Source organism: Culex quinquefasciatus, chromosome 3 (genome assembly GCF_015732765.1).
Source record: "Culex quinquefasciatus strain JHB chromosome 3, VPISU_Cqui_1.0_pri_paternal, whole genome shotgun sequence".
Taxonomy (NCBI): Eukaryota; Metazoa; Arthropoda; class Insecta; order Diptera; family Culicidae; genus Culex; species Culex quinquefasciatus.
In genome coordinates this window covers 163749506-163775141 of record NC_051863.1, presented here as the reverse complement: position 1 = coordinate 163775141, position 25636 = coordinate 163749506, and the positions used below count along the sequence as shown (strand labels likewise).

Below are 25636 nucleotides of genomic sequence, written 5' to 3'. Positions count from 1 at the left end.
AATACTAGGCCAATAACATTCTATGTTATTTATAACAACATTTGTAATTCGTCGTTATGAATTTTTTGTTATTGGATTGTTATTGTAATAACAGACAAATAAAATGTTTAGTTATTCTTCGAACAAATCATTGTTATTATTTTTGGTTATTTTAAAAACTAATACGATCATCCCAATAACAGTTAAAGGTATTTTTCCATAACAGAAAATTGTTATTTCAAAGTTGTTTTGGCTTTCAACCAAAATCAGACCAATAACAAATTTTGTTACAAACTTTTATTAAACTATTATGCAAAAATGGATTTTTAAAGAAGATTCCATAACACTTTCAGTTTTTTTAACAATATTTGTTATTGAAATAGCATGAATTTTGTTATTACCGTCTGCCCGAGAGATCAGCAAATTTAACATATTTTTGACACACAAATAAGACTTTCAGTTTATTAGATATAGGCATTTGCAAATTGAGGTTTATTTGGGAGACAATTTAAAAAAAACTGCTTTAGACGAACTCAGACAAATTTTATCTGCTTTTTGATTTTTTTTTATTTTTTCAAAAATGGGCACTCAAAGGCATTTTTTTAGGCTGATATATTTTAATCTAACTGGCTACAACTTGAAAATTGTGCAATTTTTCGAAATAAAAAAAGTTGAGTTTGATTTTAAATTTAAAAAAAATATGTGAAATTTATTGTTATGCTTGAAATTATCATGGTTATTAGTCTTGGACTTTGGGACACATCCTAAATTTCTAAAAATCAAATATGATGTAATGCTTTTAAAATAAAATAGATGAAAAAAAAATAAATAAAATTTAGTTAAAACTTACATAAATAATGGAATAATTGACAACATAAAGAAAAACAATACTTGCAAGATGATAAACCTCCCTTCAGCGTAACGCCCATGAACAGCGCTGGAAACATGAGCACACATTTTACGACACTTGAGCGAAAAAGTTACGATGTTAGAACCAGACGCTGAAATAAAACAATTGACACTTCCGCACAGCACTCGGTGGACAAATTCGCCTTTTCCAGTTCTTTAAAAAAGGAGGTTTCGGATTTCAACCAACAACGCAAATTATTTTATTTTCTGTAAAAAACATTTAATATTCACATAATATATATAGACTTTCGTTTTAGCAGAATATATATAGCAGTGACGCCTGTGTGTATGCTCTGTTGCGCTACAAATGTTTCAGTAGGACTCTTTTTTTTTTCTTTTGTCTCCTTTTTGAAGAGTTTTCACTTCAGTGTCTTGACTTTGTTTACCCTCCAAGTGCGTTGCCACCCTTTTGATGGTTTGGAGTCCGTATTTATTCCTGTATGTTTGAGAGTAAGTTTTCTCTGAAAACTTCTCCTTAAGCCTTCGGTAACCGCCCTCACTTTGATTTTTCCTAATTTATTTTATCTTGATTTCATTATTTCACAAAATGCCTCACTATGGTTAGGATCGATATCTGGCCGCTCTCAGAGTATAGGTGCATGTGGGTTTGTTCTGTTTCGAAAAAATGATCACGATAATGATGATGATGATGTGTGTGTTCTCTCGTTCCCTGCCCTTCAACTGTTAAATTCTGAAACCAAAAAAAACCTAACTTCAACGTCCGATCCCGATTAGCCTGAACCTGATTGCCAGCATTGATTGATGGTTAATAAATTAATATCTGCCCTCACTTTGGCCAAAATTTATTAATTTCGTCCAATTTCACTCAAACGATGGCGCTCTCTCTCTCTCTCGTTGCTGGAGATGGCGCGCGCGATCCCATCGTTAATGACTTTATTACCCTCGACCATTTCGAGCAAATGGGTTCGATTTTTCTGATTTTTATTGTGTTTTTTTTTCCTCCCCGTGGTCTTGTGTTTCAGGTTGTGGTAGGTATATCACGTATTCCGGGTGCAGCCAAAACGTTGGCCTTCGCGCACTCTTCACTCGCCACCAATTCGATCAGATTACTTTTAATCAAAGTTTCCCATCCTCGCATTTTCATTATATAATTGTTATCATATATAATAATATACAATGCATAATAATATACACAATAATTTGCGGCGTATCGTAATTCATGCGCTTTTAATCATATAATTATGGCCCTGTGTGTGTGTGTTGAGATACGATTCAACTCTTTGCTTTATCGTTCTAGAAGAAGCTTTTGCTTTATTCGTAAAGGAAATTAAGTTTGGAAACTGTACACCACCAGTGGAGTTTTGCCCTGGTGGTCCCTATCGCACCGTAAAGCACGTACGATCACTTGACTCAAGATTTGATGACAGGGGAGCTAGGGTTGAGCAAATTAAAATTTATTTATATTTCATAAAAAAAGATTTTGGAAAAAAACTACAAAACTTTAGGATTTTAATTTTTAATATTTTCCAAAGAATAATGAACAAAATTCTCGTGTATTCAAGGTTTAAAAAATATTCTTAATTATTTCTGATTAGGAAAGATCAAATTTATGATCAAAGCAATAGATATAGATTGATCAATGTTCTGAGAAAAACAAAATCATTTTCAAATTATTTTTTTATTGTTTTCAAACAAAATAAATCATTATTTTTATTCAAATTTCAGTTTATAAAAAGTCATATAGCTGTAACGGTCTACATTACCAATTTATCTTTTCTTATATGATCATTTGTTAAATGAACAGCTGCAAAAATTGCAAGCACTCTTGAAATTACAAATTCTAAATTGATTTAGAACCCAGAAATGCCACCTGGTTTTTAAATGTCTGTAAAAAAAAGAGTCTGTCTATGTCTGTGCATTTTCCTAAAATTCAAATATATCAATTTACTTCTACAGTCATGGAAATCCATCAGAAATTGCGTTTTTAAGCATTTGAAGACTAACGAAATATGTTTTGGTTGATATTTTACAAAATATTAGCTTAATGATGTTTTTTAAAAGTCTATGCACCTCAAAAAATAAAAAAAAAATAATAAAAAATATCTGGCATAAACTCAAATGTCTGTGAAACACATAACCGTGCATCAGGCATCCTTGCCAGAACCAATCGAAAATTAATTTTAACAGCTGTTTTTTGCAAACTTATATATATATAATAGTGTAAAAAAATAAAAAGAGCCTGCACTCCTCTAAAGGTTTTATCCTTCACGAAACAATAACACATTTTATATTTTAACTTTTTCTTGATGTAATTTATCATTGCAATATAACTAATTACAATAACAAATTAAAAACATAAAACACGTAAAATTTTTAATATTTTTTAATATTTTTGAAATATCTGGGGCAAGAAAATAAAAAAAAATAACTTAATTTTTCTTGTATATTTTTCAGATTTAAAAAAAAATTAAGGTGGACTTATGCTTCAAACTTACACATATATCAAGAAAAAAATTCTCCCTTTCAAATACGTTTCAACAGATTTCAGTAAAATGAAGCGTAGTTTTCTAAAAAATAAACTTCTACTTTGATTTTATACCATTGTGATTGCAAGCTTATTTTTTTACAAAGAAGTATTTTCTTCATAGTCGTTTTATGAATTTTTATCACATCGTTATCATCTCAAAATTTTCCTTTCAGCGATTGGATTTTTTTTAAAAAGGTAAGGGTCAGTCCAAAAACTACGTGGAAACATTTTTATTTCATTTCCAGACAAAACCAAAATTTTCATAATTCCGCCAAAATGTGGCATTTAGTGTAGGATCATTGTCAAGTGTGAGATTCTTATGTAAAATTTAATGACAAACAGTTTTATTCAAGACCGCAAAACGATCCGAGTTGACCCTGACGAGTTATTAATGATTTAAAGAAGACGTTTTTGTATGAAATGTTTTTTTTTCCAACTTCATCGATGAAAAGTGACCCTTATCCGTTATCCGGTTTCGCTCAAAATTTTCACAGCTACTTATTTTAGTTAAAGGAATCGAATCAGAGGGTATCCCTAATATCGATTTTTTTACTATCACCCCAGTGCATATTTAATTTATTACGTCAAATTGTTCATAAGTAAGGTTACTTAAAATGTTTTATTAGAATAATTTAAAAAAAAATGCATGTTTAACTAAGATCAATATGAATTGAACTTAGTTAAACAAGCATTTCATAGTAGATTTTTGTAATAAAACATTTTAAGTAACTTTACTTATGAACAGTTTGACGTAATAAATTACTAGTACTTGTTTATAGAATGTTTATAATTTTTAGGTTAATTACATTTAAAAAATCCAAGTTTCATCAAAATTCATTACAAAAAAAAAATCACCAGATTGAACTTGATTATAAAATAATCAAATAAAACTTGTTTAACTGCAAATACCTATAAATATGAATACTTTTGAATTTGGTTTTAATAACAGTTAAAACTTGTTACTTGAAAACTAATTTAAACTGTGCTCAGTGTAAAATTGTCCAAAGAAGCCGTTTTCTGATTCGAACCCATTTTTATTGAGAAAAACACGTCATTTTGAGAGCAATAAAAATGTGTTATTTATGAATGTTTTCCCAATTATATTTAACTATCTTTTAAAACTATTCAAAGTCTGTTGTGAAGAGTTCAATCCCTATAAACTATAAAAGTCACCCCGGCAAACAAATCTCACCCCGTTTTACAGTAATGTTGAAAATATCTTATAATCAAAGTTACATAACAATCGAGAAAAACAAGTCATCAAGCCAAATTTTCATAAAGATCTAATTTTATTTGTATTTGTTACTAAACTTAACTGATCGAGCTTGTGTATTTCTGTTTATTAATAAAAAAAAATGAATTTTTGTTGGCTGACATTCTGCATGCTTGAATATTACCTCTTCTTCAATGTCCTTTAACCTCAACTTATGTGTAATATGTGAAATGACATATTACAAGATGTATATAAACATTTTTAAATGTGATATTTTACTTTTATTTTGCAGCACCAAATCAAAATGGACGAAAATATATATATATATATATATTTTTTTTTCAAATGTAATACACAGCAAAGCCAAGATTTCCAAAAAATCTAATGAAATTCTATTGAATTTTTATGAACAGTTATTTTCATTGATTACTTCTTTCATTTTTTAAACTTTTGATTGGTTAAAATATTTGTTAAAATCCTTTCTAAAGTCAACTTGTAGCCAGTTTATTTTTTTGTTTTTAAACGATTTTGAAAATCCTTGACCACCCCTAGCTCGGGTCATCGCATTCTTCCGATGAAATAGAAATCCTTTAAAAACTTTTTCTTTCGCCACTGATAAAACCTGAAATAAAAGCATCACAAAAAATGGGTTCCTTCTCCGCAATTACTCACTGCCAAAGCAGTTGTCCCAGCAGAGGAGGTCATTTTTCATCATCCCCGAAAGCTTTGCTTTTGCTTTTAATAACCGAGCGGATGATAAACAACCTGTTTACCAATTTCCATTATCGTCACGTACTTTCATGGCCGCCACCATGACCAGCCGGCAGCTTAATGTTTTAATTTAGTTTGGCTAAATAAGTTCGATTACGGGGCGATTGATTGGCAAATTACGGCCAATTGATTAGGTCGCGCTCGATCCGAACTTTTTCGGTCGCTGAGGCGTCACCCTGAAAATTGGGCTTCATTTGGCTACCGAAATTGATACGGGTCAGCACATCGCAATCTGATGGTAATAATCGAAACATTAAAGTGCTTAATTTCCCCACCGTTGAATGAGTGATCGAACGAAATCGCAAGGAGTTGAATGTATAATTGGATTTTTTTTAACTTCCTTTCTGACTTGAGCGCTTGGCGCTTCTCTTGGTAGGAGCATTTTTTAGGTTGGTTGATTGACTGAGAGATGCTGGAACTTACGGCACGGTTGATATCTCTGCTGTACTAAGTACGTGCGCGAACTTAAATGATCGTGTAGAGCGGTTTAATATCTTCCAGCTTCATCGTGATAGTGGTCATCGTAGTGGGCAGCTCCGGAGGGGAGGGTTTACCTGTGGTAAATTTGGGGTGGTGATAATTGGACAAATTAGTTGTTTACAGTTGACACATCATGGTGAATTTACAAATTATGCGAAAAATGGAAAATGAAAGTGAATTTTGAGCAAAAAAAATCCCACGCTTTCTTTTCACATCAAAATCTGCAAAAAATATCTTTGCTTATAAAGATGTCATTGAAAATCGCACCATTTTGATTAAAAGGCAAACCATGTAGAAACAGCAATCAATTGATAAATAAATCAAGCTAATGAATAAATCAATCCATAGCGCAGAGTACCTATTGAAAAGGTAATCTTCATTCATTTAGTTGCCAGAAATAAATAAGGAGTTTTTTTTTTTTTTTTGAAAAGGGCAAATTTCCAGTTTTTGCGTTTTGGGTGTTTTTGAAACCGCCTTGAGCCAGGGGTATTAAAAAACACCCAAAAAGCAAAAACTGAAAATTTGGTTTATTGGATGGACCTTTAAAAAAAAAAACTCCAGAAATTAATTAACAACAACAACAACAACTCTAGAACTATCATAAAATTGTCATTTCAACTTTAACTAACACATTATCTTTCGACTATAAAATAAAACATTTTTTGAAAACGTTAAAATATTTCTAAAAGAAATACATAACAAAAGGTCGAAAGAAATAAAAACTAATGGATAGAAGGTCAAATGAAAAAAGATCTAACGCACAAATTTTTCATTACTGAATTCAGTTAAATTTACTGGAATCAGCACTACTGAAATTTTCAGTAAATGAAAACTTGCTGAACTATCAGCAAACTTTGACGGCTCCATACCAATTTTACAGTTTTCAGTAAGTATTTACTGAAAACGAATATCAGTATTTGCTGTGAATGGACAAAGTCGAAGGGACACAAAAAATTATAGATTTTAATGTAAAAATTTTGATTGAAAAAAATCAAAGACCCACAGCATCTCTGATCCATTCCTAACGTATGTCCCTTCCACACCAATCGCTACTGAATATTATCTTTTTCGCTCTCTCTCTCTCTCTCTCACTCAATTCGGGTAGTACAGCGAATGGCTCAGAGAGACCGAATGCGTTATGTCTAGGGTTAGTGAATTTTCACGATTTCGCAGACAGCGTGAAATTAGTGAAATTGATCAATTGTCTCAAATCAATTCTTAAAAAATAGCATCGTAATAAATATTTCTTTCTAAACGATTTTTTAAGTAAATTTTATTAGTTTTCAATTGAAAAGCGTGATAAGAACCATTAGAAGAATTGTTAGCTAATTATACATTAACATGCATTTACTGAGAAGTGCATGCTGTGAATATTTAAACAATGTTGACAAAAATCAACCAAAGAAGAGAAATATTCTAGGAATTATTTTTTTATAGATTTTGTCTTTTTCAACCAAAAATGTTTGAAATTGATTTAATAAGTATATTGTGATACCGTAAACCGGGGTGACTTTGATAGGATTTCAATTTGTTTTTAGAATATTTTCCAACAGGTAAGGTTTTTCTTAAGATTATTATTTTTAAAACATGTACTGGGGTAGACCACACAAAGTCCATGCACTATTTCGGAAAAAAGTTTTTTCAATAATATTTAGAAAAAAAAGTTACGTTAAAAATTCTTAATTTGAATTCCGGGGTGACTTTGATAGTCATAGTTTTTCTTGTTAAAATCATATTTAAGATGTTCAAACTTCATTTGTATGTTAAATGTACCATCACTAAAGTAGCTGATATAGTATTTAAGAAAAAAAAATCAATGTTTATATTTAGTTAACTAAGTGTATAAACTTTTCAGCAAAATACATATAAATTTTAGGTAAAATTGTTAAAAAGTCGGAATTTTGCTTGAAATTTGTTAAAATTAGTTTTGTTTAAAAAAATATCGATTTATATTGAATTTTATACTGAATTCGAAGCACGAATCACAAGTTTTCACATTTTACATGAAATTTGTTCAACTGAAATTGCCTATAAATTTAGAGAGTTTTTATAGTTGTGTTTCAAAAACACATATTATTTATTTTTTACAAACTTTTTTAACCTTCTCCTAGTGGAAAATTGACCAAAGAATTTGAACATTCCTTCCATTTAACGATTAAAAATCATGTTCATTGAGAAAATCATGACACTTTGAGAAGTTTAAAATAATGACACTCATCAACATTTTCTTAACTATAGTTAACTAACTTTTTAAACTTGTCAAAATTTTATGAAAAGTTCTTCTTGAAGTACTTTGACTTCTCTACCACGGTCAGTATTTTCTAAACCATTCCTTTCGTATTTTTATTGTACTCTTCATTTTGCGGAAAAATCGCAAACCTATCAAAGTCACCCCGGCTATCAAAGTCACCCCGGTTCACGGTATGTTTTTTTTAAATTGCACAGATTTTTTATAAACTGTATTGATTTTTTAGAAATCAATAAAAAGCAAAAGTAAAAAGTAACGTTTTGTGACAATAGTCGTCTCTCCTTGTTCCTCTGGTCAATGATATAACCGGAGAAGGAGAAAAAAAGATTGAAAAATTAATTCCATCAGAGTAAAGATAAATATTGAGAAAATAGATTGCTCTTCTTTGATACCCTAAATAACAATTTATCATTTTTTCTCATCAAACTAACTGAATTTAGCAATATTTTCATTCGCCGTAATAACAATTTAACTGTTAATTAATTTGAAATTATAAAGATTAAATTCCAATTTCTATTGAAAGATTCAAGCTTAGTTAATTCAAGATAAAATAAATACATTTAACTATCAATAAAGTCGCATTTTCATAACATTTCAGATTTTTTCTGCGTCCTTTTTAATTGTCACGATATTTGATAATTGGGTGGATGGTTCCCTTGGAAGTTAAAAAGAATGTTTCTTTTTTGTTTCTGTTCTGATTTTGAATAAAATTTTGAAGATTTCGTTACAGATAAAATTATTATTTTTATAGTGACTTAAATTAAGTTTTTGAAAAGTAAGATGAAAACCTTAACACTATTTTTAATGAGCAAAATGTCGCAGAAAAACTATTTGAAATTGTTAGGACTTTTGTTAAATTTGGATAAAAAAAATAATAAATCAGCGAAAACTGTTTAATATATCTAAACGAACTTTTTAAAGCAGCTCAATAAATGACAGTACCCGTGCCCTACATTTTGGTTTCAAATTAAAGTATATTATTATAATATATAGTAAAGCATAAACAAAAGTTTCTGTAAGTTTAACATCAGATTTTCATAGTAATTTTAATATTTTTCACTTTCCGCAAAATTTCCGTGAAATCTGATGTTTCGAAATTGAGGTCCCCGTGAAATATGCAATTTTTGAGCGTGAAAAATCACTAAGCCTAGTTATGTGGCTCAAATCTGACTCAAAATAGTCTGCGATAGATCGATTAAAATCATTTTTATCAAAAATATTTTACAATTTTGTTGACAACACAACATTAAAGACACTTTTGACAGCAATTTACACCATGCTAATTTTGGAGGCAAATTGTGAGAGCCACGTGCTGGTATTTTTTTTATATTCTCTCCTCTCTGAGCATATTCGTTTGTAACTCGGGTTGACGGACGGAGTAGGCACAGAAATTCACGAAGTAGGGGGAGAGGGGGGTACTCTTCTGCTTCTGCTTTTCTCGGTATTGGGAAGAATTTTCTGGGAAAAAAATCATAGAAAATAGAAGTTTAACATTGCAAAACCAGGCTGGAAAAATTTGAGCATCGTAGTATAAAAACAGCTTAAGTTATTTGCAAAACTTTAAAATGTTGTGTTTTCATCTAATTTTCACTGAACTTTCAATATGATTTTGGACAATATAAAAAGGATTTATTGATATTGCAAGTGTTGATTTATATAATTGTTGATTTATATAGATTTATTCTATAGACAGACGAGTCCAAAACAATTTAAAAATGTATTTTTAATTAAATTTTCTGCAAAAAGAAATTTAATATTTTAGAACAAATTTGAGATTTTCAAAGACTTTTTTTTCACATGGATGACGAAGAATAAAAGTTGTCTCGGAACATCGAACAAAATTCTTCCACAGTAATGCTATTATGGTTGAGAAATCACAGTTTTCCCTTAGGGGGTGCATATTACCCCCTCTCCCCTAATTGTATCCCTGTGTGAAGCCAAGACGCTGGCAGTTAGCAAGTCGTGTTCACTCGCGAATGCTTCCGAGATTCGTTCGGCGATGAGTGAGTGATTTCTGATCTTTGAACTGAAAATTAGGACCTACGCTCTCAAAAAAAATTTTGAAGACCGAAAACAGAATAAAAAAATTAGTTTCTGAAAAAATACAAAAGGATAAATGGCTTGAAGATCTATTTTAGATTTATTTTGTAAAGCTATTCGAAGAGCTGAATTCGAAGAGTTGAAAAGATAGAAATAAGTAATTTTAAAGGATTTTTTTCTCATGAAAACAACAAGTGATTGAAAAACTTACAAATATACAAAAAGCAGATAAGATGCAAATGTTTTTTATGGTTTATGTCATGAGTGTTAAAAAATATTATTAAAAACAATCATTTCATTTCCTGCTTTTTGTGTTTTTGAATTCTCTCGACTCATGGCGGTTTGTCAAACTTCATATTAAAGTTTCGTACTTTAAAAACAAAAATTTCAGTACTGGACCATCCACAAACTACGTCGACACTTGTTTTCAATGATAAAAAATTGACTGCTTTTTTTGTAACAAAAAAAAAAGAAGTTTTAATCAAGGATAGCTTTTAAAAAGGACTAAAAACACTCATTTTTGACATTTTGAAAAATGCTCACTAATGCACTCAAGCAACTGAACTGATAAATGTCAAAATAGTGGTGTGGTTGCTAGGATATGTCAAACTGATTTGCATTCAAATGGACCGTTTTTCAGATCAACGGAATAAACCTCTAACGACTCATCTGTTTGTCTGTGATAGAACTTAACCCTGAATCTATTCCAATAGGTTAGCACGAATTTCAAAGCGTTATGGAGGTGGAAAGCGATAGAGAAGCAGAACACAGAACAGCCAGAGAATCGCAGTCGCACTTACTTAGCTTGTCATCCGCGTGGATCCGGATGTGCGAGTTCAGCGTGCTCGACTGCCGGAATTGCTTCCGGCAAACGGAACATTCGTAAGGTTTTTCTCCTGCGCGCAAAACAGAACCATGGAATGAAAAGAAACACGACAGAGGGGTTGTTTTGTTAACACAAAATTCTGCACTGTTTTTGGTTGGATTTTGTTTTGGTAAACATTTATTTCCGCATAATAAGTAAGTAGGTGAGGTTGTGTGTGTGTGTGTTTTTGTTTGTGGTCTGTACTATTAGCTCAACTCACCAGTATGAATTTTAAGATGGTTTGAGAGCGTCCCTGTCTGCCGAAAACTTTTATTGCAATATGTACAAACGTAGGGCTTTTCACCTGTAAAAAGAGTTTGGGACGGGCATGAGTTATTGCGACGAGCTAGGAAGGATCTGCGTAATACCTGTGTGAATTTTCAGGTGGTTTGACAGGGTCGTAGTTTGGCGGAACTCCTTGGGGCACATGCTGCACTTGAAGGGTTTCACAGCTAGGAAGAGAAGAGGCTATCACTATTATTGATAGGAATCATCGAGGGAGGAAACAGCCGCGAGGGGGAAATCAGCTTCGGCTTGGATACTTACAATACTTGTCGTCCGAGTGGATCCGGATGTGGCTGTTCAGCGTACTAGACTGCCGGAACTGCTTGCCACAGACTGAGCATTCGTAGGGCTTTTCACCTGGAATAAGCGAGAAAAAAAAATCAGTCACTTCCGGAAACGGAACCGTCAAAAGCAACTACTCACCAGTGTGAATTTTGAGATGATTCGACAGGGTGCTCAACTGCCGGAATTGTTTGCCACAATATGTGCAGTGAAACGGTTTCTCCCCTGGACGAAGAAGAGGCAATGTTTACAAACAACTTCACCAGAAACGTCAACAAACTTACCCGTGTGAATCTTCACATGGTTGGAAAGCGTCGTCGTCTGCCGGAACTCCTTCGCGCAGATTGTGCATTTGTAGGGTTTATCTCCTGTTTGGGCGGACAGAAAGGGCAGAATTAGTCAGGATTCCTCAAGATCAGCTGTCTTCCGGCTTACCTGTGTGGATCTTCATGTGGTTGGTTAGTGTGCTTAGCTGCCGGAACTGTTTCTCACACTCGGTACACTGAAATGGCTTGCTGCAACTGGACACCTTCATTCCGGGTGTTCGCGACGTTTGCATTCTTTGGGGGCTCGGACCCACGGACTTTCCGGCGTACTTCAAAGATCCCGGAAGCGGCGACTCACTTATAAACTAAGGTTTGACTCGAAGCGTTGTGTTTTGATGAATTATGCGTATGTTCTAGCGTGTCCTTTCTCTCTCTCAGATTCCTATCACAGCCATTTGCGGGGTCGAAGGGACATCCTTCAGTAGGTTGGGGTCATTCTGGAAAGAACAAACGATTACGACTGCGATTAGCCAAAACAGCAACTCCATAATGATTAGTCATCACGCGTTTTCTTACGTCAGAATCGGAACACTTTAGCGAGGGTTTCGAGTTCTGGGACGGCCTCGGCAACCAGCTCCGGCCAGTTCCTAGTAATCCCGGCGTAATACACGCACACGCGACATCAAAACAAACTTCTCGCAGCAACAAATATTTTAATCCAACAACAATTTCAACGCAATCTTGTGAAAAACAAACATTCGCAAGCCATTTGCGAACAGCAGCAAAGACTTTTCGAGGTTAGGTTCACCGTCTAAACCCTGCCCTGCCTGCACTGGCAGCGCCGTGATGTCTATGTATTTGTGCCGTCACCGAACGACTCTCTCCGTCGACTCTCCGGCTCTCCGTCCTTCTACGTTATCACTGAGGACTACCTCCGCTGATGCAGGGCCGTCAACCAGCCGAGACCACCTAGACAGACTGTTTGTTTACCCAGAAAATGTCCAGCCAAAGTCCCCTTTTTCCTACCTCCAGGCGTCCCACCGACGGCGCCGGAAGCCGATTCCTTCTGTCCACTCCAGGTTCCACCACTTCTCAACAACCAGGAAGCCGTACCCTTCACCTGCCGGAAGCTCGCCCCAAACTCGTGGCACTGCACTTTTCCTCTATTCCCGATTACGACTCCATCGATCTTTCATCCAAAAAACCTTTCAACTTTTCACACCATCCGGTGCATATTCTTCTCGCGACCCTCACCAGAAAACCTCAACTTTTTCAACCTCCAGCAAACGCTGACGGCAGCGAAATTTTGACGGAAAAGCACGCACCTTTGGCTGCTCCGCTGGATCAAAGGTAGAAAAATGTTATTTTTTCACAGTTTGACAGTTCACTTCTGCTCGTACCCCCTCTCCGCTTGCTCACACGCACACACACACAGGGACGATACAGGTAATGCATCGCATAGTGTGTGCGTGAGAGCGGCGCTCAATGTTTTTCTTGGCGTGCCGGGTGAGTAGTACTAGAATGAGAATGACAGAACGGCAACGCGGAGAGGAAAAGTACTGAGAGAGAGAGAGAGAGAATCAAAACATGCTTGTTTACCTTTTGGACTGAAGGCGCGCGTGGGGCGCAGGATGACAGTTCACGTGGTAGGGGTAGGAATCGATCAACAGTTGTGGTGGTTGGTCGATTTCAGGTTTGGTAGTTTGGAGTACAAATTAATTGTGGTTTGGTTTTAAAGGTTTACTAGTTTCAATCAAAACAAATAAAAGAAATATTTCACTAATAAACTTATTATTAACAAATAAAGGATATGAACATTTTTAATATTTGGAAAGGACCATTTCCGTAGTAACAGTTCGATAGGGCGAATCTGAATTTGTAAACAAGCAGTCTATCCCTTTTGCTCAAGTGACAGTTCACGTTAAGTAAGAGGAGGATATACTGCTTGTTTACAAATGCAGATTCGCCCTATTGAACTGTTACTTCAGATTTACAATATTGTTGCTATTTAATTAAATACCATCATCAGGGGTGACATTGGGTCTGGGGGGTGAGATTGGGTCCAGACATGCATCCACTCTAACTCCTCTTTTAGAAGAACTTGTTTGGCATTTCGCATAGATGATTCCAGCACGTTGTGTCAGTGATTAGAGTACACCGATTACGCTGATCTCTAAGGATCCCGAAGACCCGGAGAGATTTTATTGAAACTCTGGTAAGATATAGGGTAAGAACCTTGAACTGCACTCAAAGAGCTTATGAGAACAATCACATGAAAATATTGCACATTATTCATGTTTAAAACAAGTCGTTTACAACGGTTACAGATAGCAGCTCTATGTCACCGCTGATGACGGTACGTTGAACCAAAATGTGGTCTAGATGCTCTGGAAGTTGTAGAGCTCTTCGGGAAAGTTGTAGAACACCTTACAGATCATTCAAATATGAATCCGGTTTTAATATAGCGTGAAACGTGGATTTTATACCAATACCATAGAAAATTGAATCGCTTTGCGCAAAGTGAGGACTAAACCAATCGTTCCCAAACATTGGGAAGTTGTTTAGGACCCCTAAAGGAACTGAAAAAAGGCTGTGCTTGCTAAATTTTGACAACTTTATTTTTATTTTATTTTTTTCATACATCTAGATTACACCCTAGTGGTCATTCGTCAACATAATCCATAATGAGATGATAGTTTAAAAACTGGGTAATTCAATGACTCAAACTCCCTTAGTAGTTTAATTATCAACAATTAGGACCTATCCTGTTAAGAAGAGCCGCGAAGTTAATTTATTAAAATTGAATAAAAATCCATTTTAAATACATTGCGGTCCTACAAAGGGTCAGTGTACTAAAAAAATGAGCTTAATTGTTTTGAACAATAGTAACACAAATTTAAGCTTAATTTCAGGACCCAATTCACTGACACTTCGGATAATCGAGGCTTTGTATAAACGAAACTTCGGATAATCGAGTCAAGACTGTATGTTGAGAACGGATTTTCTGGTCAATTTAGTGTTTCTGGCAAAGATTTGAATATGGCTTAGAACTTCTCAAAAAAAAAGATACACAATAAAATGATTTTGCAAAATAACCAATTTTGAATATATTTTAGATGACAAAAATGGCAGCTTATGTGGTGTGGCTCAAGTTCATCAAAATTGATTTGTTGATGTTTTCAAAAATATATAAAATTATAATAAAAAAAAATTAAGAAAAGTTAAAACTTTTTTAACTCTATTTTAGACTTCAACAACTTTATACTTAAATTTAATTTGCAATCAACAAAAACTTTACATTCAAATTGATATTTCACTTAAAATTTTTAAATTGTGTTTTTTTTTTCAAAAAGTTTGACAACCTACACACTTAGATTTTTTTAACGAATTTGGTAGTTGAAAAATCGGTAAAGATTAGATCGGTAAACCAACTTTTGATTTTTTTTACCGAATTCGATAATTTTCAGTTTACCGATCTGTTTAGCAGTAGGAAATTCGCTAAGAAAAATCTAAGTGAGTATGATTTTTTTTATGGTCTGATAATTTCCTAAAATTTTGCTTAAAAGACACCATGGTAATGATTGCTGAGATACAGCAAATTGGTCAGATAAACTGTTCCCAAAATACAGATTTTTTATTATTTTTTCATGTTCTTATCTGAAAATCATCAGATTAATATCAAGAACTCAACGGTTCATCAAACTCACCTTAGCACGCTTCTTGGCAGTAAATAATCGCAGTTTTGAATAAAATAGGTTTATTCCCTTCCCAAAATTTGTTTTACTTGAAGCGTTTACCGACTACATTCAAGTTTTTTTCATTGAAGCTAAATTACCTGCCATCAACTTTGAAAAACACTTGCTTTATCCCCCTCTAGCGGATCGCGAAGAATTTTTCCCCAAAAATGTACACTTTCCAACAGAAATTATCCCTTCCGATAAGGTTTCCAACTGGTCACGGGCAAGAATTCCCCAAATTCGTGCTCTTTGCTCTTATTTTGGGAGCTATTAAACAATTACGCATGTCGTGCACATCTTCCAACAAATTCTCAAAAAAACAAGTCGAGAACAACCGTCATTACGTAATCTGATATACAGTGCGCGCGCGGGTTCTTCTGGCCCCAAGGAATTATTGTCCGAAAAAAGCACGAGGAGGGTGCACTTACAGTCGGAGAAAGTGCCCTAAGTACCTGCCGTAATTTCGCTCCGCAAACACGATTACGGTCCAGAGGGAGCAACGCATTTGAGGGAAATTTGGACTGACCGCACTGTTGCATGCTGCCTCCGAGGGCCATCCGGCAGGAGGATGATAATGCCATGCACTGATGTCAAAATCGTGATTGCGCGTGGACGGGAAGGGATTCGAATCTGTCTGGTGCCGCTTGGAGCGGTTCGATGTCCTGGTGGGATGGCCAGTTCCAGGCAAAGTGGCAAAAACGACATGAAGGCACTTCTGTTAAAAAACGAAATGTTTGTAAAAGATTGCTTATTGGTTTTCCGTAACTTCGTAGCCGGCCGGCAATTATAATTAAAGTAAAAAAAATCCTTCAATGTTTATGACAATTTTGCAAATCTCTCTGGAATCTCCTTGCTACCATAAGGACAACCAAGAAAATTAATTCAAAGACTTTACAGATTCAGGCTGAATCGCAGCAAGTTTTTGGCCGCTGTGTGTTCCGCAAGCCCGGGAGATGACTCAGGATAAGCAGATGGTCCTGATGGCGACGGGCTCGCCGTTGTAATTTCACTCTCTTATTTTCGGCAATCTTTCTCGAACTGAGATCTCAAATTGCACAGCAGCATGATGACCCCAAGTGATACGTCCGTTCCTGAATGCTGGCCTCTCTACCTTTGATACGCAACGGGGAGGCAATTTACTTTCATTTGATAGCGAAAGATGTCCAGATCTCAGCTCTGACAACAACTGACAGCACAGACCTTGGCAGCGAAAAGGCAAGTGAGAAAGCGTTTTCTCACGCAAGAAAAAAAAAAGTCGGAACACGTGTTGCTATCCGTCCAAGAATAACCGGTCCCGGTCCAGAATCAAGTGTCAGAAAATGACCCAAGAATTGAAATGGACCGCACAAAAAAAAAACATCAAGATCACATCCAAACAAGTTGGAAAGGTTATGGACCCCACCAGGAAACAGGTGTCGATTGGTGGTGATAGGCTGAAAGTATCACAAAGAAACAACGATGATCACAGGGTTTCGAGTGCTAGAAAATAACACCGGAGGAACCGTTGATGACCGGTCATTACGGAGGGGTCGTCGTGTGGAAGGACCCTTGACACGTGGGACAGACCACGCGACTTTGGAAGCAAAATACGTTGGAAGAAAGAAAACATTTTTTTGTCTTAAATTTGGATTAAGAAGAAGCCGGTATAATCTTGGTTAAGTATGTATAATGAATAAAATACATTGAATTATCACACAACAACTTTTGAGCCGATTTTGACAGCTCATGCACTTTTGAAATGTGAGTCCTGAATTTGAATTGTTGATAATATCTTCATGGTTTCACGTTAGTTTCATATTGTGGCACGGAAAATCATGAGATACCGTAATTTAAAAAAAATACTACTATTTGGATGATAACCATTGATAACCCCATTTAAACTTTTTTTTTTTTGCCATTCTTACAAAAGAAAGGTTTAAGGTTTGCTTTTGGATAAACGCTTTTTTCAGAAATCCTAAAAAAATCGTGCACGGTGGGTAGAGAGTGACGAGCGGGAATTCCGGGGTAAAAAATCCCGGGAAATCGACCATTTTTGGACCTCTCGATTCCCGGGAAATTCGGTCGAGACTCCCGGGAAATTTTTAACTTATAAATATTGAAGCAAAATTATATAAACTTATCAAGAATTATTTGAAAAATTCAAAATTGTTTGGAACATTGGATGTTTAATGTTCGATGTTCAAATTCAAATAAACCAATGCTTCTCTAATCTTCCTATTCATATTTTTTTATTTTTTAAATTTTAACTTGTCAAAAATTCCAATAACTATAATCGAGAGAAGCCAAAAAATGTGGACCCCAAAATTTACCTTAAAACATACTCTGCAGTTACATCCCAGAAATGAAATTTAATGTTTTCTTTTTTATAAATCCAGAGTGTTTATAGGGCGTTATGAAAAAACTCTAGAAATATTATTTTTATTTATTATTTCTAAGAGGTAAAAGCTTTTTCAAGATAAGTTCAAATTCCATATCTTCTCTCGAGCATAGCAATTCTTTTTTTTTAATTCTAAGTAGGGGAACTATACCCTTTCTCAGCCTATTTCTATTATCAGCCTATCAGCACTTTGATCATGAATTACAGCTTAAATAAAGTGTTTTTGACTGTTTCAAAGTAATAAATAGCTCAAATAAAAGTGAGCAAGCAACTCTTCATTGTTGATACATCTGAAAATGTTGATTTAATAGCGGAAAACAGCAAAAGTGATGAGAATTGGTCGAACGGCTTAGTGTGATTAAAATGGGTATATTTCCCCTACCTTAGTTTATTTTCAAGGTAATTTCTTTTTTGATGTCAAAGCGATGTAATTTTATGTTTCACGTCAACCTCAATATTAAACTCTGGAGCGGTAATTTTTGTAAAGTTAAGGTTCACCAATTGTGAATACTCCGGTTTTCCTGATAACTGTAAATATATCTTCAATTAAAATTTACAGTTGACCTTAAAAAGGATGAAAAAAAATTAAATTGCTGTTTTGAGTCGTTCTTGATCATATTGCAAAAATCTCGATACTGGGAAATTATAATAATAAGAAGTTCATGGAACAAGTTTGTGCAACATTTGAAAAGTCACTCATTGCGAATTATGATTCATAAACATTTTAAAACAACTATAGTAAACTATATAGTTCCTAAAAATTATGAGTATACTTAATTTAACGAATAAATAACAAATTTAATACTTTTCTTTTTAAATTTTGCCACTATTGGCATAGTAAAAAAAAACTCCCGGGTCCCGGGAATTCCCGGGAAATGGCCAAATTCAACTCTCGATTCCCGGGAAATTGAAAATCTCGAGAATCGTCACCCTCTAACGGTGGGGAATCGTCCCAGAAAAAATCCTATTACTAATTTGAAGGCTTTGATGCGCTCTTTCGATTGAATTTTGGCCCGAAACCCGGAACTCAAAGCCTGATTTTTTTGTGCTCTTTTTCTGAAATACTTGGACGATGTCTGTATCCGCTCTTAAAAATTTGTGACTTCCATCATTGGAAAACCACTCGTAAAACCCACAATTTTTATACTCCAGATTTGTAACCGGGGGGTCGGAGACGAACATTTTATTTTTCGATTCACAATTCTCGACCAGTAAATGTGGTCAAAGCCATTATTAGAGGTATTTTTTGGACAATTTTGCAGATTACACTATCAAATTAAAAGAATTCAGTTTCAAACAAGAAGCCATTTGAAAACATGTGCCATAAACACAATTTGAAGCATTTCCAAAATGTATTTCCAGAGATATAGCCATATAAGTGTTCTTCGTCTATTGTTTCTATTTTTTTTGTGTTTTTACCCTATTTTTCGCATTAAATTTTTGGTTTTATGCAGAATCATATAATGAACATCAAATTCAAAGTCCCAGCCCATTCTCGCTCGAACAATCGACGAGTCGTCAAGTAGAAGCATAAACGCGCGTTTTACGCTGCGCGTGAAAGTGTTCTTTCTGGTTTATATTTTGAAAATATATTATATTTTTGAAAAAAAAAATATAATAATACAAAATTCAGTTTTGCAATGATCGAGAATAAGCACAACTTGCAATGGTTATAATTTTTTTTTCAGGGTGCTCTAATTTTTTGCAAAATTACATATTTTCGAAAAAAAATACTAAACATTTTGATTTTTTTAATATGGGCTTCAACCGATCGGATACAGTCCAGACTCGATTGGCCAAAATCCTCGGAAAATTTTCACTTGGGATAATAGAACCCCGAACAAAAAAATGTTATCGTTGTCCCATAAACTACGCTAAAATGATTAAGAATTTTTAAATCCAAGATGGCTGCCAAAATGGATAACATATTGAGTTTCAAAAAAATCTTAAACAGTCAACATACAAGCAAAATTTCGAATCGATTGCTAACCAAATTGCAAATCATATAAATTTGAGTTCAAAAACTCTAAAACAGTTAAAATACATGCATAATTTCAAATCGTTTGATACCCATATTGCGAATTATAAAAATTTGAGTATTTTCGAGAAAAAACCCTATTTTGTGAAAACTTAAGAATTTCATTCAAAAACCTCTTAAACGTTTAAAATACTTGCAAAATTTCGAATCGTTTGATACCCAAATTGCGAATTATAAAAATTGAGTATTTTCGAGAAAATACGGTGTTTTGTGAAAATTTAAGTATTTCATTCAAAAACTCTTAAATAAAAAAAATATGTTAAATGTTGAACCATTTGATACTCATATTGAAAATTATTAAAATTTGAGTACTTTCAAAAAATACGGTATTTTGAGATTTTTTTTTTAATTTTTAATAACTTACGATATTATCAAAAAAAATACTAACTTTCCTGAGCATTCAACATAATTTGGTTGGTTTTAGTCAATTTTAGAAATATATTAAATATATGTTATCGTCCGTTATCGTCAATAAAATTATCGCCGATAGTTATCGGAATAACGATAACGATAGATTATCGATATCGTCTCTTCAACATTTTGACAAAAAGTAATATTGACAGTAATATGGGCAAAACATTGATATTACACCTTTTTGAAATGTTAGTCTTGATTTAAAAAAAAAATGAAAATATTGTTTTCGAAAAGATCGGAAAATTTCAAGAATGTTTCAAACTCTAATATTGAAAATCGGACCATTAGTTACTGTTATTAATCACTTGCATGACAATATCTCAGCAACTAAGGGTTGAATCAACAAAGTTCAAAAAATCAAATTATAGAGAATTTTCTCAGCTGAGCAGTTCTCTAGGATTTCGGTCATTCGATTTTTTTGTATTTTTTAATCCGACTGAAACTTTTTTGGTGCCTTCGGTATGCCCAAAGAAGCCATTTTGCATCATTAGTTTGTCCATAAAATTTTCCATACAAATTTGGCAGCTGTCCATACAAAAATGATGTATGAAAATTCAAAAATCTGTATCTTTTTAAGGAATTTTTTGATCGATTTGTAGTCTTCGGCAAAGTTGTAATACAAAGGTATGGATACAGACTACACTGAAAAAAAATGATACACTGTAAAAAAAATTTGGTGATTTTTTTATTTAACTTTTTATCACTTAAACTTGATTTGCAAAAAAACACTATTTTTATTTTTTTTATTTTTTTGATATGTTTTAGAGGACATAAAATGCCATCTTTTCAGAAATTTCCAAGTTGTGCAAAAAATCTTTGACCGAGTTATGAATTTTTCAATCAATACTGATTTTTTCAAAAAATCTAAATATTCGTCGCAAAAAAATTTCAACTTCTTTTTTCGATGTAAAATCAAATTTGCAATCAAAAAGTACTTGAGTTAAATTTTGATAAAGTGCACCGTTTTCAAGTTATAGCCATTTTTAGGTAACTTTTTTGAAAATAGTCGCAGTTTTTAATTTTTTTTTAAATAGTGCATATGTTTGCACACTTTTGAAAAAAAAAATTTTGAATAGATGAGAAAATTCTCCATATTTTGCTTTTTCGGAATTTGTTCATACGACCTTTAGTTGCTGAGATATGCAAAGGTTTCAAAACAGGAAAATTGATGTTTTCTAAGTCTCACCCAAACAACCCACAATTTTTTATTGTCGATATCTCAGCAAGTAATGGTACGATTTTCAATGTTAATATATAAAACATTTGTGAAATTTTCCGATCTTTTCGAAAACATTTTTTTTTTCAAAAATTTTAAACCAAGACTAACATTTTAAAAGGGCGTAATATTGAATGTTCGGCCCTTTTAAAATGTTAGTCATGATTTGAAAATTTGGAAAATATTGTTTTCGAAAAGATCGGAAAATTTCACAAATGTTTCATATTTTAACATTAAAAATCGGACCATTAATTGCTGAGATATCGTCATTACAAAATGTTGGGCTGTTTGGGTGAGACTTAAAAAACATCAATTTTCCTGTTGTTGCATTGCAATATCTCAGCAACTAAAGGTCGTATCAACAAAGTCCGAAAACGCAAAATATAGAGAATTTTCTCAGCTCTTCAAAAATATTTTTTTCCAAAGTGGGCAAACATGTGCACTATCTTAAAAAAAAATGAAAACGGTGCACTTTATCAAAATTTCACTCAAGTACTTTTTGATTGCAAATTTGATTTTACATCGAAAAATGATGTTGAAAAAATTTTGCGACCAATATTTCGATTTTTTGAAAAAATCAGTATTGATTAAAAAATTCATAAGTCGGTCAAAGATTTTTTGCACAACCTGGAAATTTCTGAAAAGTTAAAAAAAAAATTAAAATTGAAGAAAAAATACTGATTTCGTAGAGAACTGCTCTATAATGAAAATCAAATCCAAAGTCCCAGTCTATTCTCGCTCAAAAGATCGACAAGTCGTCAAGTCAAAGCATAAACGCGGGTTTTACGCTACGCGTGAAAGTGTTCTTTCTGGCTTATAATTTGAAAATATATTATATTTTTGAAAAAAAAAATAATAATAAAAATTTTAGTTTTGCAATGATTGAGAATAAGCACATCTTTCAATGGTTATAATATTTTTTTTTTGAGGGTGCTCTAAATTTTAGCAAAACTATTTATTTTCGAAAAAAAAACTAAACACTTTAATTTTTTTAATATGTGCTTCAACCGATGGGATACAGTCCATACTCGATTATCCAAAGGCCTCGGAAAATTTTCACTTGGGATAATAGAACCCCGAACAAAAAAATGTTACCGTTTTTTGGATTTTCGAGCCTAAGTATATTATAATTATAAAAATTGAGTATTTTCGAGAAAATACGGTGTTTTGTGAAAATTTAAGTATTTCATTCAAAAACTCTTAAATAAAAAAATGCATGCAAAATGTTGAACCATTTGATACTCATATTGAAAATTATTAAAATTTGAGTACTTTCAAAAAATACGGTATTTTGTGATTTTTTTTATATTTAATAACTTACGATATTATCAAAACAAAATTACTAAGTTTCCTGAGCATTCAACATAATTTGGTTGGCTTTAGTCAATTTCAGAAATATATTATATATATGTTATCGTCCGTTATCGTCAATATAATTATTGCCGATAGTTATCGGAATAACGATAACGATAGATTATCGATATCGTCCCGACGATAATGATAGAAATATGGTTATAGTTATCGAACCTTGATAATTTCATCGTTAACAACCTATGAAAAAAAAAATTCAATTTAAAAGCAATCAAATATTAAACATTGACTAATATTAAGTCGCAGAACTCGATTTTGATTTTAAAAGTAAAAATACAAAAAAAAGGTTTGAGAATTTTTTAGTTTTTTTTTTTTGCAAGATCCCTAAGTTCTATGATTTTTTTTAGTATTTTCTTAAGGTGAAGCCGTTGATCATTTTCGGAGATAATTGATCATCACTCTAAAATATTCTGTACAAAATTAAATTTAACGAATTTCTGCACCAAAATGAATCAGCATGTACCGGTTGTTGCCTTCTTAAAGCCACTGAAGAAATTTTTGAACTAAATCAAATGTGTCTCAAAATTTATATACTTTTGTGGAACAATCATTGACATTCTAGTTGGCAATGATTGATTAATGACGATTTCCATAACTTCGCATGGAATGGGATAATCGTTACCAAAAAGTATCAGCATGTGTAGAGCACTATTCTAAACAACTTGTAGAAGGAATTTTGTCAAAATATTGATCGCGACGCAAAATTTATATCATTGAACGAAAAATCATGGCAATGATGGAAGTCTTCACGTTAAAATATGTTTATATTTTCATCACAATGCATAACAACATCTCGACCATTTGGTACGCATTTTGACAAAAAGTAATATTGACTGTAATATGGGCAAAAAGTTGAATATTACACCTTTTTGAAATTTAAGTGATTTAAAAAAAGGAAAATATTGTTTTCGAGAAGATAGGAAAATTTCAAGAATGTTTCATACTTTATTATTGAAAATCGGACCATTAGTTACCGTAAACTGGGGTGACTTTGATAGCCCGGGGTGACTTTGATAGGTTTTTAAAATGCCCATAAAATTAATTTCTAATCATTTTTGAGAATTTTGAGTATGTAAGCATTAAGGGATAGGTTATTATCGAACATATATGCAAAATGTGACTGTTACATTGGATGTATCAAAATTAGTGGCCAAATCAAATTTCTATCAATGTCACCCCGGGCTATCTAAGTCACCCCAGTTTACGGTACTGTTTTTAATCACTTGCATGACAATATCTCAGCAACTAAGGGTTGTATCAACAAAGTTCAAAAAGCAAATTATAGAGAATTTTCTCAGCTTTTCAAAAATATTTTTTTCAAAAGTGGGCAAACATGTGTACTTATTTAAAAATTTAAAAACTTTGACTATTTTCAAAAAAGATACCTATAAAATTTAGTATAAATGGCTTTTAGTTGAAAACGGTGCACTTTATCAAAATTTCACTAAAGTACTTTTTGATTGCAAATTTGATTTTACATCGAATAATAATTAAGTTGAAAAAATTTTGCGACCAATATTTCGATTTTTTTTAAATCAGTATCGATTAAAAAAATCATAGCTCGGTCAACGATTTTTTGCACAACCTGGAAATTTCTGAAAAGTTGGCTTTTGATGTCCCTTAAAACTTATAAAAAAGTGTTTTTTCGCAAATCATGTTTTGGTGACAAAACGTTAAATAAAAAATCACCAAAAAATTTTTAACGTGTATCATTTTTTTCAGTGTAGTCCTTATCCATACCTACAACTTAGCCGAAAAAACCAAATCGATCAAAAAATTCCTTAAAAAGATACAGATTTTTGAATTTTCATACATCATTTTTGTATGGACAACTGCCAAATTTGTTAGTATATTATATCGACGTCGTCGTGCTATCTTGTCGCACCCGCCATTTCGACGTTCCGAGAAAAACGCGTTTTTATTTTTGACCTTGAATAAACAAAAACGAAAGCACGCAATGTAAACATAACAAACACGTTTTGTTTGGCTGACCATTCTGTGCATTGTCCCGAAGTTTGGTTGAAGTTGGTTGCTGGAGTCCCGAGTTATAATTACAAATGTTTACGGTAGTCTAACTTGTACGTGCGTCAAACGCATTCTGACCTTAAATCCCTTTGCCCTTTGTCGCACTAACATCAATTTTCAGGGAGTGACAAGATTGCACGACAAGATTGAAACTTCTTTCATATGAAAAGTGACAAAAATTTTCGGAGCTCTTTTGGTTTTTATTGAATATCTCAGGATTGAAACCGAATTTTGGGGATCTGTGAAGTTTAAAAGATAAGGCATTGTAAGCAGTCGGATTAAAAACTTAAAAAAAATCGAATGACCGAAATCTGAGAGAATGATACCATTATCAATTGTTTGCTTAAATAATAGAAAAAAAAAACAAAGTCAAAGTCACACAAAACACGTCACTCTTCCAACCCTAAAACTCTCTTAAATTTTAAGAGTTCTTCTTTCCAATGCATTTTAAAGTTCGAATGTTGATAGCTAAATGGATTTTTGGCGAATTGTTAGATCAGAGCCCACCTAGAGTCGGGGTTGGTTTATAGCGGGTTAAAGATTGCATGTACGTTTCTAATCCAATACACTCAAGCTGGCAGAGAAATTATTGGCAAATCTGTCTTACTAGCGTTTTAATTAATTTTCAAAAA

The 25636-nt window shown here is 33.1% G+C and overlaps 1 protein-coding gene across 4 annotated transcripts in view; it reads right to left on the bottom strand.

Annotated features, from left to right (window-relative positions):
* Positions 1–1086: 1086 nt before the first annotated feature.
* Positions 1087–25636, bottom strand: part of LOC6036825 (gastrula zinc finger protein XlCGF8.2DB) — a 47182-nt gene continuing 22632 nt past the window's right edge. The window contains exons 1-9 of one of the 4 annotated variants that reach the window (XM_038259557.1): positions 13152–13226; positions 11996–12323; positions 11845–11928; positions 11702–11785; positions 11540–11635; positions 11362–11445; positions 11214–11297; positions 10929–11024; positions 1087–5914 (exon numbers count right to left, since the gene is read on the bottom strand). In XM_038259557.1, the coding sequence (XP_038115485.1) occupies positions 5826–5914; positions 10929–11024; positions 11214–11297; positions 11362–11445; positions 11540–11635; positions 11702–11785; positions 11845–11928; positions 11996–12119 (741 nt within the window). In that variant the 5' untranslated portion in view covers positions 12120–12323; positions 13152–13226 and the 3' untranslated portion in view covers positions 1087–5825. Of the gene's footprint in view, positions 5915–10928; positions 11025–11213; positions 11298–11361; positions 11446–11539; positions 11636–11701; positions 11786–11844; positions 11929–11995; positions 12324–12402; positions 12781–12852; positions 13227–25636 lie in introns of those variants that run through there. The other 3 variants (XM_038259553.1, XM_038259554.1, XM_038259556.1) reach the window with 3 other exon arrangements.